Source organism: Hemitrygon akajei, chromosome 31 (assembly GCF_048418815.1).
Source record: "Hemitrygon akajei chromosome 31, sHemAka1.3, whole genome shotgun sequence".
In the NCBI taxonomy this organism is placed as follows: domain Eukaryota; kingdom Metazoa; phylum Chordata; class Chondrichthyes; order Myliobatiformes; family Dasyatidae; genus Hemitrygon; species Hemitrygon akajei.
The window spans coordinates 7,725,022-7,737,820 of NC_133154.1; the positions used below are offsets into that span (position 1 = coordinate 7,725,022).

General features: G+C 48.9%; 1 protein-coding gene across 1 annotated transcript in view; it reads right to left on the reverse strand.

Moving 5' to 3' along the window:
- Window positions 1-2,836: 2,836 nt before the first annotated feature.
- Window positions 2,837-12,799, reverse strand: part of LOC140719464 (SH3 domain-binding protein 1-like) — an 83,804-nt gene continuing 73,841 nt past the window's right edge. The window contains exons 18-19 of the mRNA XM_073034162.1: window positions 10,509-10,970; window positions 2,837-4,041 (exon numbers count right to left, since the gene is read on the reverse strand). Of these exons, the coding sequence (XP_072890263.1) occupies window positions 3,995-4,041; window positions 10,509-10,970 (509 nt within the window). The 3' untranslated portion in view covers window positions 2,837-3,994. The remainder of the gene's footprint in view (window positions 4,042-10,508; window positions 10,971-12,799) is intronic.

Genomic DNA, 12,799 nt, shown 5'->3' on the forward strand with positions numbered 1-12,799 from the left:
TTCAGACATCATCTTCCAGCTAGCATCCTCCCCCGTCCTTTTTATTCTGGCATCTTCCCCTTTCCTTCTCAGTCCCGATGAAGGTTCTCAGCCCGAACACAATACTGTTTATTCATTTCCATAGATACTGCCCAACTCACTGAGGCCCTCCAGCATTTTGTGAATGTTGTTCTGGATTTCCAACATCTGCAGAAATTCTCATGTTTACGATTTCATCACTATTTTGCTCTCTTTGTACTACTTATTTTTATTTTTTTTATTGTTACTTATGCTAGGGTGTATTCTGATTTCAACAGCAACCAGTCTTAAGATCTGAATGTGGATTGTAGACTGAATTTAAAACGCAGCTCCAAACAATGGTGTTCTTGGACCTGCAGGGCTGTCTACAAGAAGGGTCAGAGCCATCGCTATTTCCTGAGGAGACTTAAGTCCTTTAACATCTGCCGGACAATGCTGAGGATGTTCTACGAGTCTGTGGTGGTCAGTGCTATCATGTTTACTGTTGTGCGCTGGGGCAGCAGGCTGAGGGTAGCAGACACCAACAGAATCAACAAACTCATTCGTAAGGCCAGTGATGTTGTGGGGGTGGAACTGGACTCTCTGACGGTGGTGTCTGAAAAGAGGATGCTGTCCAAGTTGCATGCCATCTTGGACAATAACTCCCATCCACTCCATAATGTACTGGTTAGGCACATTCAGCCAGAGACTCATTCCACCGAGATGTAACACTGAGCGTCATAGGAAGCCATTCCTGCCTGTGGCCATCAAACTTTACAACTCCTCCCTCGGAGTGTCAGACACCCTGAGCCAATAGGCTGGTCCTGGACTTATTTCCACTTCCAGTTAAATTGGGGTTGCTAAGCAGTATGGTTCAAAGGGTCTGAAGGACCCATTTGGTGTTGTATCTATCTCAATGAAAACATAAATAAATAAACAATACCTCACTATTTTAATTCTGATTCATGATTAACTTATTATTATTTAATTATTTATGGTTTTATATTGCTATATTTCTTCACTATTCTTGGTTGGTGCAGCTGTAACGAAACCCAATTTCCCTCGGGATCAATAAAGTGTGTGTGTGTCTGTCTGTCTGCAGACTGGGGCCGATTGCAAACCAGGATTCATCTCATTGACATGCATATGTGTGGTGAATTACATATACCTGTCTGGACACGCCCCCCCCCCCTGCTGACTGCTCCTGTGGCTCCTCCCACAGACCCCGGTATAAAGGCGATTGGAGCCTGAGCCCTGGTCTCAGTCTCCAGGATGTAGCATGGTGGTCAATTGCTGCTTGTTCTTTCTTCCAGCCAATAAAAGCCTTTATCTCGCCTCACGTCTCGGAGAGTTATTGATGGTGCATCAATATGCATGAGTATAACTCAGAGACAGTGGTGATTTACAGTCAATCTAGGATGTGTGGGGTGCTGGTTGAAGATTGAGGTGTTTGAAAATTATATGAAAGTAAGCTCAAAGTAAGCATTGCCAACCCAAAGTATTGAAGGAAGCAATGTCATTGTAACTATTGAAACAGTATAGAGTTACCATTGATATTAAAGATATAAAAATGTGATGAACTTTGAGTTTATGAGCCTCTTCTTCCACCAGTGTCTCCGGTGTGATGCCCGCTTACTTTGCTGAATGAAGACTTTAATATTCACCAACTTCAGAGTCTCCCGGTTCATAGTCACAACAATTTGTGATATATTTTATATATTGATCTGTGCTGCTGCAAAACGACCAGTGTTATGACATTCTTTAGTGACAATAAATCTGATTCCCAATTTGACTGATCAAATTTGGCCACTCTCCCCTCGTCACTTTTATACCACTGCTCGTACGAAGTCAACAATTTAAAATCCAGATCAACACACACAAAATGCTGGAGGATCTCAGCGGGTCAGGCAGCATCTATGGAAAGGAATAAATAGTCGACGTTTCAGGTCAGGACCCTTCTTTAGGACTGAGAACAAAGGGGCAAAACGCCAGAAGGAAAAGGTGGGGGTGGGGGTGGGGAAGGAAGTTAGCTGGAAGGTGATGAGTGAAGCCAGGTGGGTGGGAAAGGTCAAGGGCTGGAGAGGAAGGAATCTGATAGTGGACCACGGGAGAAAGGGAGGAGGAGGGAACACGGGAGGAAGTTATAGGCAGGTGAGAAGAGGTAAAAGGTCAGAGTGGGGGAATAGAGGAAGGTGGGGTTGGGGAGGAACTTGTTCGTCCGAAGGAGAAATCAATATTTAAAATACTTGTTGGGGATTTGGATGGATATTAAGCAGAATTATTTTCATCCAGAAAGGTGCAAAGAGGCCTGAACTTTCCGCCTGAGAGTGTGGCAGAGGCAAGGGACACAGGACTGTAATGGTTGGCCTAATGCTATTACAGAGCCAGTGACCCCAGTTCAATTCCCACCACTGGCTGTTAGTAGTTAGTACGTTCTCCCATCGGACTGCACGGGTTTTCTCCAGGTGGTCTGGGTTCAATTCCTGCCACTGACTGTGAGGAGTTTGCACGTTCTCCCAGTAACGGCAGGGTTTCCTCTGGGTGCTCCAGTTTCATCCCACATCCCAGAGACATGCAGGCCAATAGGGCAATTTGTCAAATGTGGCATCATTCTGTTCCTATGCATTATGGTCTTATGGTCTAATTGGGCCTAATAGGTTGTTACCATGCAGTAGGTCTAACATTAAAAAGATCTTGTACAACTATAACCAACAGGGTTATAGACCAAAAGCTGAGACGAGGGATTAGGCCCGATTGTTCTTCCATGGCTAGCATGAACTCAAGGGACTGAACAAGCTGCAAAAATGTTCTTTTCTCAGATAAATGAATAGCAAGTCAGAAAACTCTATTTTCTTTTATTACTGTGGCATCAGACATATTTAAATTACACAAGGCACTTTTCACGTAGTATTTACAGTGAGATATTTTTGTACAAAAATAAAGGGGCCTGGGCCACTGGGGACAGAAGATGGCACTTCTGATCAGAGGGCTGAAGCAGGTGGAGGAAGAGGCGTCCCACCCCTCACTGGAAGCCCACTCACTGCGCCGCAGTCGCGGGCAGAGACCAGGCTGAATGCTCCACTGCGCTCACCGCAAGGTGCCAGCTCTGGCGCATGGGGTCGTACTCTTTGTCCTGAGGCGGGTGGCTGCGAGGTCGAGCTTCCCCCCACTTCAGAAACGCCGGCGCCGACGGGAGAACGGGACGGGCAGCACAGTAGCGTAGCGGCTAGCGCCACGCTGTACAATGCCAGCGCTAAGACCAGTGTTCAATTCCTGCTGCTGCCTGTAAGGAGTCTGGAATGTTCTCCCCGTGATGACGTGCATTCCCTCCCACATTCCAAACACGCAGAGGCTAGGGTCAGTAAGTTGTGGGGTTGCTACTTTGGTGCACTTGCGAGCTGCCCCCAGCACATCCTCGAACTGTGATGGCTGTTGACGCAAACGGCGCATTTCCATGTACGTGTGACAAATAAGGCTAATCTTTCGTGGAGTGACTACACGCTAATGGGAAATGCTCTGGAACGTCTTGCGTCTGAGGACAGCACCATTTTACCCCCTGGCTGAGACTGGGCAGAGGCCGCACTCAGTCCTCGGATCTCTGTCCCCGATTTGCATCCCCATGCCAGGGGGCAGAACATTTCCGGGGATGGGAGTTGGTCTTGAACTGGAACGCTCTTCTCCTGCCTGGTGACAGACTGCTCGCACTTGTCATGGTCATTGCTGGGTCCGTCAAGTCTCCTCCACCCTCACTCCAGACCTTCAGCCTTCCCCGTTGACAAAAGGAAAACCAGGATCTGCCCAAAGCAATTGGACACTTCTCCGGCGTGAGCTAGCCAATAGGACAGGCAGGTCTCAAATCCTCACTTTCTCATTGGATGCTGGAATGGTAGGGGAGCCAATAAAATAATTTGGATTACAGGTGCTCCAGTGCTGTCCAATCATAGGTTCTGTTTTTGGAACTGGGTGGGTGGGGGGAGTACAGGAAGGATGATGATGATCATGACTGCTCTTCTGTGGTGGCTTCTGGTAACTGCTCCTGGGAACCTGCAAGGAAACAGACGGTACAGGCTGAGTTCCCCTTATCCAAAATGCTTAGGGCCGGAAGAGCTTTGGGTTTTAGGCAAAATAATAGATCGGCATGGACTGAATTACCTGTTTCTGTGCTGTGTGACTAAGATCCTATCAGATCACTTCTTCTTCAGCCCTTTATCTCTTCCACCTATCCCTTCCCAGCTTCTTACTTCATCCCCCTCTCCTACCCACCCACCCGGTCTCTCCTATCACTTGCCAGTTTCTAATCCCTGTCCTCCCCTCCTCCCCTCTCATTCTGGCTTCCTTTTTAGTCCTGATGAAGGGTCTCTTTACAGCGAGCAGCACGGTAGTGTAGTGATTAGCACAACTCTTTACAGTACTATCGACCCGGGTTCAATTCCCGCCGCTGCCTATGCGGTGTTTGTATGTTCTCCCCATGACCGTGTGGGTCTCCTCCGGGTGCTCGGGTTTCCTCCCACAGTCCAAAGACGTACTGGTTGGTGCTCAATTGGTCATTGCAAATTCTCCCATGAATGGGCTAGGGTTAAATCGAGGGTTGCTGGGTGGCGTGGCTCGAAGGGCCGATTCCACACTGTATCCCAATAAATAAAGAAGAAAGACATCGACTCTCTATTCTTTTCCATAGCTGCTGAATTCCTCCAGCATTTAGTGCGTGTAGCTCGTGGTTGAGTTGTCCCTCTGTATCAAGTTATTATGATGTGCAGTGATCTGCTGCCTACTAACCCAATGCGACTGTGCAAGTTGCAGCAAGGCGAGGGTTGAAGGCAACGTCCAGGCAAGGATACCCCGGGGCAGTTGTGGTCCAGTGAGACCGTCAGAGACACCTTCGCTTAGGACAGACGAGATAGACTGGGGTGTCTGCGACAATCCAGATGAGTAAGGCCTCTGTCTTGTCACAGAAAGAGCTTTCTGGAACATAGCGCCCCTTTACACAGGGGATGCCTGAGACAGGTGGGATAAGGATGTGAAACCCTCTTTGCGGGCAGACAGACACAGATTGTGTCGGTCACTTTAATATCTATGTTTCTAAACTGTGGAATTCAAAACCTAAAGCTATAAGGGACGCAGCCTAAGTTCGTGCTTATAAATGGCAGGTCAAAACCTATTTATTTAACCTCGCCTTTAACTAACATCTTTTTGTCTTCTATTGCCATGTTTATTTTATTTTCATGTTTGTTCTTTTATCCTATTGTAAAGCACTTTGAATTACATCATCTTTCTTTAAAGCTCTTTAAATAAAGTTATTATGATTATTAAATCTCCTGAGGGATTGGCCATACTCCTGAGGGAGCCTGTGCTCATTTTGAGTTGTGGATTTTCCCCATTCCCACCACTCACAGCTCCCCCCATCCATCCCCTCCTTCCATCCTCACACCCTCCCCACCACCAATCCCCCCTTTCCTCATCTCTCACAACCCCCAACACCCATCCCCTATCCCCAGTCCTCATAACCCTCCAACACACAACCCCTTATTCCCACCCCTCACAACCCAACATCCATCCCCCTAACCCAGCCCTCATTACCTCCCCCAACACCCCTCCCATTATCCCCAACCCTCACAACAACCCCAACACGTTATCCCCACACTCACAAACCCCCCAACACCCATCCCCTATCCCGACCCCTCAGAACCCCCAACACCTATTCCCACCCCTCACAACCACCCAACACCTATCCCCCTATCCCTGGCCCTCACAAACCCCCAGCACATTATCCTCACCACTCACAAACCCCCAACAGCCATCCCACACCTCACACCCTCCCCACCAATCCCCCCTTTCCCCAGCCCTCACAACCCCCCAACACCCATCCCCCTATCCCTGGCCCTCACAAACCCCCAGCACGTTATCCCACTCCTCACATCCTCCCCACCAATCCCCCCTATACCCAGCCTCCACAACCCCCCCAACACCCGGCCCACTCCTCACATCCTCCCCACCAATCCCCCCTATACCCAGCCTCCACAACCCCCCAACACCCATCCCACTCCTCACACCCTCCCCACCAATCCCCCCTATACCCAGCCCTCACAACCCCCCAACACCCATCCCCCTATCCCTGGCCCTCACAAACCCCCAGCACGTTATCCCACTCCTCACATCCTCCCCACCAATCCCCCCTATACCCAGCCCCCACAACCCCCCCAACACCCATCCCACTCCTCACATCCTCCCCACCAATCCCCCCTATACCCAGCCCCCACAACCCCCCAACACCCATCCCACTCCTCACATCCCACCAATCCCCCCTATACCCAGCCCCCACAACCCCCCCAACACCCATCCCACTCCTCACACCCTCCCCACCAATCCCCCCTATACCCAGCCCTCACAACCCCCCAACACCCATCCCCCTATCCCTGGCCCTCACAAACCCCCAGCACGTTATCCCACTCCTCACATCCTCCCCACCAATCCCCCCTATACCCAGCCCCCACAACCCCCCAACACCCATCCCACTCCTCACACCCTCCCCACCAATCCCCCCTATACCCAGCCCTCACAACCCCCCAACACCCATTCGCCTATCCCTGGCTCTCACAAACCCCCAGCACGTTATCCCCACCACTCACAAACCCCCAACACCCATCCCACTCCTCACACCCTCCCCACCAATCCCCCCTATACCCAGCCCTCACAACCCCCCAACACCCGTCCCACACCTCACACCTTCCAGTTAGAAAAATCAGTCCTCTCTCTCCACCTTAAGTCATTATAAGCATCTTGACTTGAGCACCGTTACTTAAAGGATATGTCACCTAATTGTTTCTCCAAATTGCCGCAAGTTCAAAAATAACAGCTACCACACATAGAGGGTGCCTTGTTTTTGGCCACTCCGTTAAGAAATGGTTCCAAATAGATTTGCAAGGGCACTGTCAGAATTGTGAAACTTTACCGTTGGAAATGTGAAAGAGACGAGGCTCTTTTCTCTAGAATGGAGAAGACTGATGGGGCTTTAGAATCAGTAAAGGGATCTGAAGCATCTTCTCTGCTGGAAGGATGGACCAGAACAAGGGACCAGGGAGGTGGAAGGATGTGGAACTTGCTCTCGTGCAGTGGCTGAAGTGACCGGTGATGGGATTAAGGCAGGGCTTCTCAACCTGGGATCCACAGACCCCTCAGTTAATGGTAGCGGGTCCATTGTATAAAAGAGGTTGGGAACCCCTGGTTTAAGGTGAAGCACAAGAGGGAGAAGGGAGAAGGGTTAAGGATAGTAGCTGAAATGAAGAGGAGTGGGAGGAGGCACTAGCAAAGTTCAAAGTTTATTTATTATCGTAGTATTTATATGTCACCACATACAGCCCGAAGATTAATTTTCCTGCAGGCATTCATAGTAAAACAAACAAATGGAACATAGAAGAGGACAGCACCAATCTTGGCATCATCCACAAATTTACTAACCCACCCATCTGCATTTTCATCCAGACCATTTATATACATTATAAACAGCAGAGGTCCCAGCACAGATCCCTGCCGAACACAACTATGTAATAGAACCAATGAAAGACTACACACAAACCCAGAGTGTTCCCCAGGTTTTCTGTGTTTCGGATATGGACTTGGACTACAGACGTTTTTATGAGCGTTATCGTTTTTTTTATATTCTGCATTTTTGCCTGTCCTTTCTTGTTTCTCTGTGCATGGGGGAGGGGGATTTGGGGGGTTGACGTGCACCTGTTCCTTTTTTTTGTGTGGGGAGGAGGGATTTGGGGAGGGGGTAGGTTGATGGTCGCACTTTCCTTTCTTGGTTTCATGGCTATCTGGAGAAGAAGAATTCTAGATTTGTATACTTTGATAATAAATGAACCTTTGAACCTGCGGTCAAACAAAGACTGGCAGACAACCAAAGTGCAAAAGAAGCCAAACAGTGTAAATTCAAATGAATAAATAATCCAGAGAACATGAGTCCTTGAAATGAGTCCATTGAATCAGTTCATTGTTGAGGTGAGTGAAGTTATCCACACAGGTTCAGGAGCCTGATAGTTGAAGGGTTATAACTGTTCCTGAACCAGGCAGGACTGCTAACTGTGCCAATATTTCCATGTCGACAGCTGCACAAGAATTAGGGTGGTGAGAAAGGCACGCGTGGAATAGTAGCCTTTATATATCAAGGGACTGAAATCTAGAGTCAGGAAGTTATGTTGCAGCTTTGTAAAAGTCTGACTGGGCTGCATCTGGAGTTAGTGCATTCAAATCTGGTCACCCTATCACAGGAGGAATATTGAGGATTTGGAGAGGATATAAACAAGGTTTCCAGGATGTTGCCTGGATTAGAGGGCACGTGCTATAAGGAAAGGTAAGACGTACTGACGAAGAATCTTGGCCTGAAATGTGGACTGTTTATTTATCTCCATAGACGCTGGCTGCCTGACCCGTTGAGTTCCTCCAGCATTCTGTGTGTGTTGCTCTGGATTTCCAACATCCGCAGAATGCCTTGTGTGTGCACTTGTAAGACGCACTAGGGCAGCAGAAGCTGAGAGGAGACCGGATAGAGGTTTGCAAAATAATGAGATGCATAGAGAGACAGTCATTATCTTCGCCCTGGGTCAGAATGTATAATAACAGAGGGCACACATGTAAAGTGAGAGGGGGAAGTACAAAAGAGATTTGCGGGGCATGTTTTTTTAAAAAAACACAGAATGGTGGGTGCCTGGAATGTGGACGTTGTGGTAAGGTAAGAATAAAAGACAACATCCAGGTAAGGATGGCTGTGCTGTAGTCAAACCCAGACAAGAAAGACCTTTGAAGTGAAACAACCTCTGCTTACTACAGATGAGATAGGCGGGGGTGACTGTGACGGTGTGTAGTCAAGCCAGGTGAATGAAGCCCCTGTAGAGAGTCTAGAAAAGTCTCCCTATAACATAAGCTTCCCTTTACACAGTAGCGAGTGCCGGATACAGACGAGGTAGGACTAACGGAACGATGTGAAATACACCAACAGCTAAGGTCTGTACTAACTTCAAAATGACATCCGTTGTCAGCTTGAAGTTTTGATTGACTTTTAAAATCTCTACTGTGAACGGTGATTGATTTTATAAGTAAGAAATTCAAATAGATGTTCAATTTACCAAATGGTCAATATCCATAAATGGTAAGCCATTTCAGTATAAAAATAGTAGTTTTCTGTTGAGATCACCGTTGCCTCTAAGCTGTGCGGGTGTACAGTAACACAGTAACTGAAATGTCCCCGCATACGTAGCCTACACTGCCATGCAGCTAGAAAAAGTTTATGAAACGTTGACGGTTTTTTGTTGAATTTCATTATACCCTTTAGTTAACAAATAAAATCAAAAGTATGTGATATTTCTATTTTCATTCGAGATAGCCATAGTACGCATATTACAAAAAAAAATTAAAGTGTCGTGCAGTCTTCAGGCCATGTAAAAGTTTCCTGCCCAGAGCAATGGCTGGCCTGTAAGAAAAAAACATTTGAGGGAACACTGGTTCAGAACAGTGTGGGTGACAGGGCCATGCTGTTCTCCCTGTGCATGAGTACAGTATGCTTGAGTCATAGGAGAGTGTGAGAGAGAGGGAAGAGAGAGAGAGAGGAGAGAGAGAGAGTGAGAGAGAGAGTGAGACACAGTGAGAGAGAGAGTGAGAGAGTGAGAGACAGTGAGAGAGAGAGTGAGAGAGTGTGAGAGAGACAGTGAAGAGAGAGTGAGACAGTGAGAGAGTGAGACAGAGAGAGTGAGAGAGTGTGAGAGAGACAGTGAAGAGAGAGTGAGACAGTGAGAGAGTGAGACAGAGAGAGTGAGAGAGTGTGAGAGAGACAGTGAAGAGAGAGTGATAGAGAGAGTGAGACACAGTGAGTGAGAGAGAGTGAGAGAGTGAGAGAGAGAGTGAAGAGAGAGTGAGACAGTGAGAGAGAGAGTGAGAGAGTGTGAGAGAGACAGTGAAGAGAGAGTGAGACACAGTGAGAGAGAGAGTGAGAGAGTGAGAGACAGTGAGAGAGAGAGTGAGAGAGTGTGAGAGAGACAGTGAAGAGAGAGTGAGACAGTGAGAGAGTGAGACAGAGAGAGAGAGTGAGAGAGTGTGAGAGAGACAGTGAAGAGAGAGTGATAGAGAGAGTGAGACACAGTGAGAGAGAGTGAGAGAGTGAGAGAGAGAGAGAGTGAGTGAGAGAGAGTGAGAGTGAGTGAGAGAGAGTGAGAGAGAGAGTGTGTGTGTTCATTTGTTCTGGGCCTAATTATTTTAGTTACTTTATTTTATTTTCAGCAATGACAGAATCCGATACAATAGGGTGTTTAAGTGGCACATGAGTATGCAGATGATGGAGGGGTATGGATCAGTTGGTGGTAGAAGGATTAACTTAATTTGGCGTTATCCATTTAATTAGTTCAGTGTAACACTGTGAGCTGGAGGGCCTGTTCTGGACCTGTACTATACTTTGTTCAGTTTTATCAAACGCTTCTCCACATTCCCTCCCTCAACTGCTGCCCCCCCTTTTCCATGCTTACCACTTTTGTCCTCGGAGGAAGATCCGTTCATCTCCAAATTCACACCGGAAATCATCGCTTGACCGGCCGAGTAGACCCTGGTCCTGGGCGTTGCCTCAGGCTGCATGTCCCAGCAGACCAGCACCCGCTGGTGCGAGGGCAGCGTTTCGGGGATGGTCCGCTTGATCAGGGCCTCCAGCGTCTGCTTGCTCTTGTCCTTGGAGCCCAGCTGCAGGCCATCTGCCACCGTCGAGCTGGGCAGGTCCAGGCTGGTGGTCCGCAGGTGGGAGCGAGGGGCGGGAACGGGAGGGGGGGGCACCGCGGGCACCCGGACCGGACCGGTGGTGGCTCTGCGGTTGATGGGCGCCCGCTCCTCGCCGGTGTTGGTCAGGGTGCTGCAGACCGGCTTCGAGGTCCATGGCAGATTGGCTTTAGGCTGCTGTGGGGGAGGGTAGGACGGTCTGGTGGGGCCTGGTTTCTTTGCTGGAACAGAGAGACAAAACGCATTTCGTGTTACGGTCGGCGGTGGACCCCACTACACTGGAGTTCCTGGAGCCAATAGCTTTGCTGATGCACTCTTCTGCACAACGGCTTGGCACGGCAAACGACCACAAAATCTGCACAGAGTTGTGGACACACCTCAGAATTTAACCTCCCCTCCACGGACCCTGTCTACCCTCCTTGCTGCCTCGCTAAAGCAACCAACTCAATCAAAGACCCACCCATCCCACACATTCTTCCTCTTTTCTCCCCTTTCCCGTCAGGCAGAAGATACAAAATTCTGAAAGCATGCTCCACCTGGCTCAAGGACAGCTTCTTGTTATCATGGCAGACGACATGAACATTGAATTCTCCAACTTCCAGTAATTCTACCCCCCCCCTCCCTTCCCCCATCCCAGTTTCACTCTGCCTCCTCCTCCAACTGCCTATCACCTCTCTCATGATTCCGCCTTCTTCTACTACCCATAGTGCTTTCCCCTTACATTCCTTCTCCTGCCTATCCCCTCCCTGATTCCCCTCCCCCAATCTTTCCTCTGATTGGTTTTTCACCTGGTACCTTCCACCCGTCCCCCACCTTCTTTATAGGGCCCCTGCCCCCTCCCTCTTCAGTCCTGACGAAGGGTCTCGGCCCGAAACGTTGACTGCTCATTTCCACGGATGCTGCCCGACCTGCTGAGTTCCTCCAGCGTGTTGTGCGTGTTGCTTGTTATCAGACTCTCGAAATGGACCTCTTGCACAATAAGATGAATCCTGGACCTCATAATCCGCCTCTTTATAATCTTGTGGCTTACTGTTTACCTGCACACCGCACTTTCTCTGTGGCCGTTACACTTCATTCTGCATTGTTACCGTTGTACCTCGCTCTACCTCAATGCACTGAGTAATGGTCTGATCTGAATGAACAGCGTGCAAGACAAGCTCTCCACTGTGACAATAATAAACCAATACTAATGCCAGGCACAACTCTGCCACAGACGGGCCCAGTCCTGTCTGCGAGAGGAGGGGGGCCAGGCGTGGGCTAGCAACCTTATCCTGTAAACACCCCGTGCTACAGCCACACCAATCACCTCAGCCCTGGGAGAGGGAGGATTTTCGATGGGCTACACCTTGAAAGATTGAAAGACCGGCCCAGGACAGAGGACCATATTAAGTTGCTGTCGGCGGCCTATCTCACAGTAGGAATGAGGGGCCCTTAAGAAGAAGTAAGCAATACAAATACGTGCTGTGAGCAAGGCCCTGTAAAGTTGTTATGGTCGGGGTTGGTAATGGGGATAAGCTCCCACTACCTATTAAATAATCCCAGTGGCGTGCATCTCAAATAGCCTCTGACAACCGAGTCCAGCTCCTGGCCTTCACGTGTGGTTTAGCTACTAAGCCCGGCGGAACTATTTCTACTGACAGGAGAAGGGGCAAAGGCGGGTTACTGGCACCTTAAAATGAGTCACTTCAAGCAGATGGGGTTCGTCAGCCCATCTAGGAGAAGGACAACTCTGATCTCAAACCTCCGCTGCCTTGCAGCTACACCCACTCATGGGGAAGGCTTTGGGAGTGAACCGCGAGGGAAAGATCCAGAGCTGGGCACAGGCACAAAAATACACACACAAAAGCCATTCTGAATTCAATGATGAATCCACTCGATCGCACTGATAATCCCCGCCTGCACATTCCTCTAATCACAATCTTCACTCTTTCCTCACTACACTGCAAGTCTCCCTCTCTGTGATGTAGAGTTCTCACTTTCAATTGAAACATTTACCAAAATTACTGGAACAGAAACAGCAAACGCAGGAAATACCCAGCAGGTCAGTCAG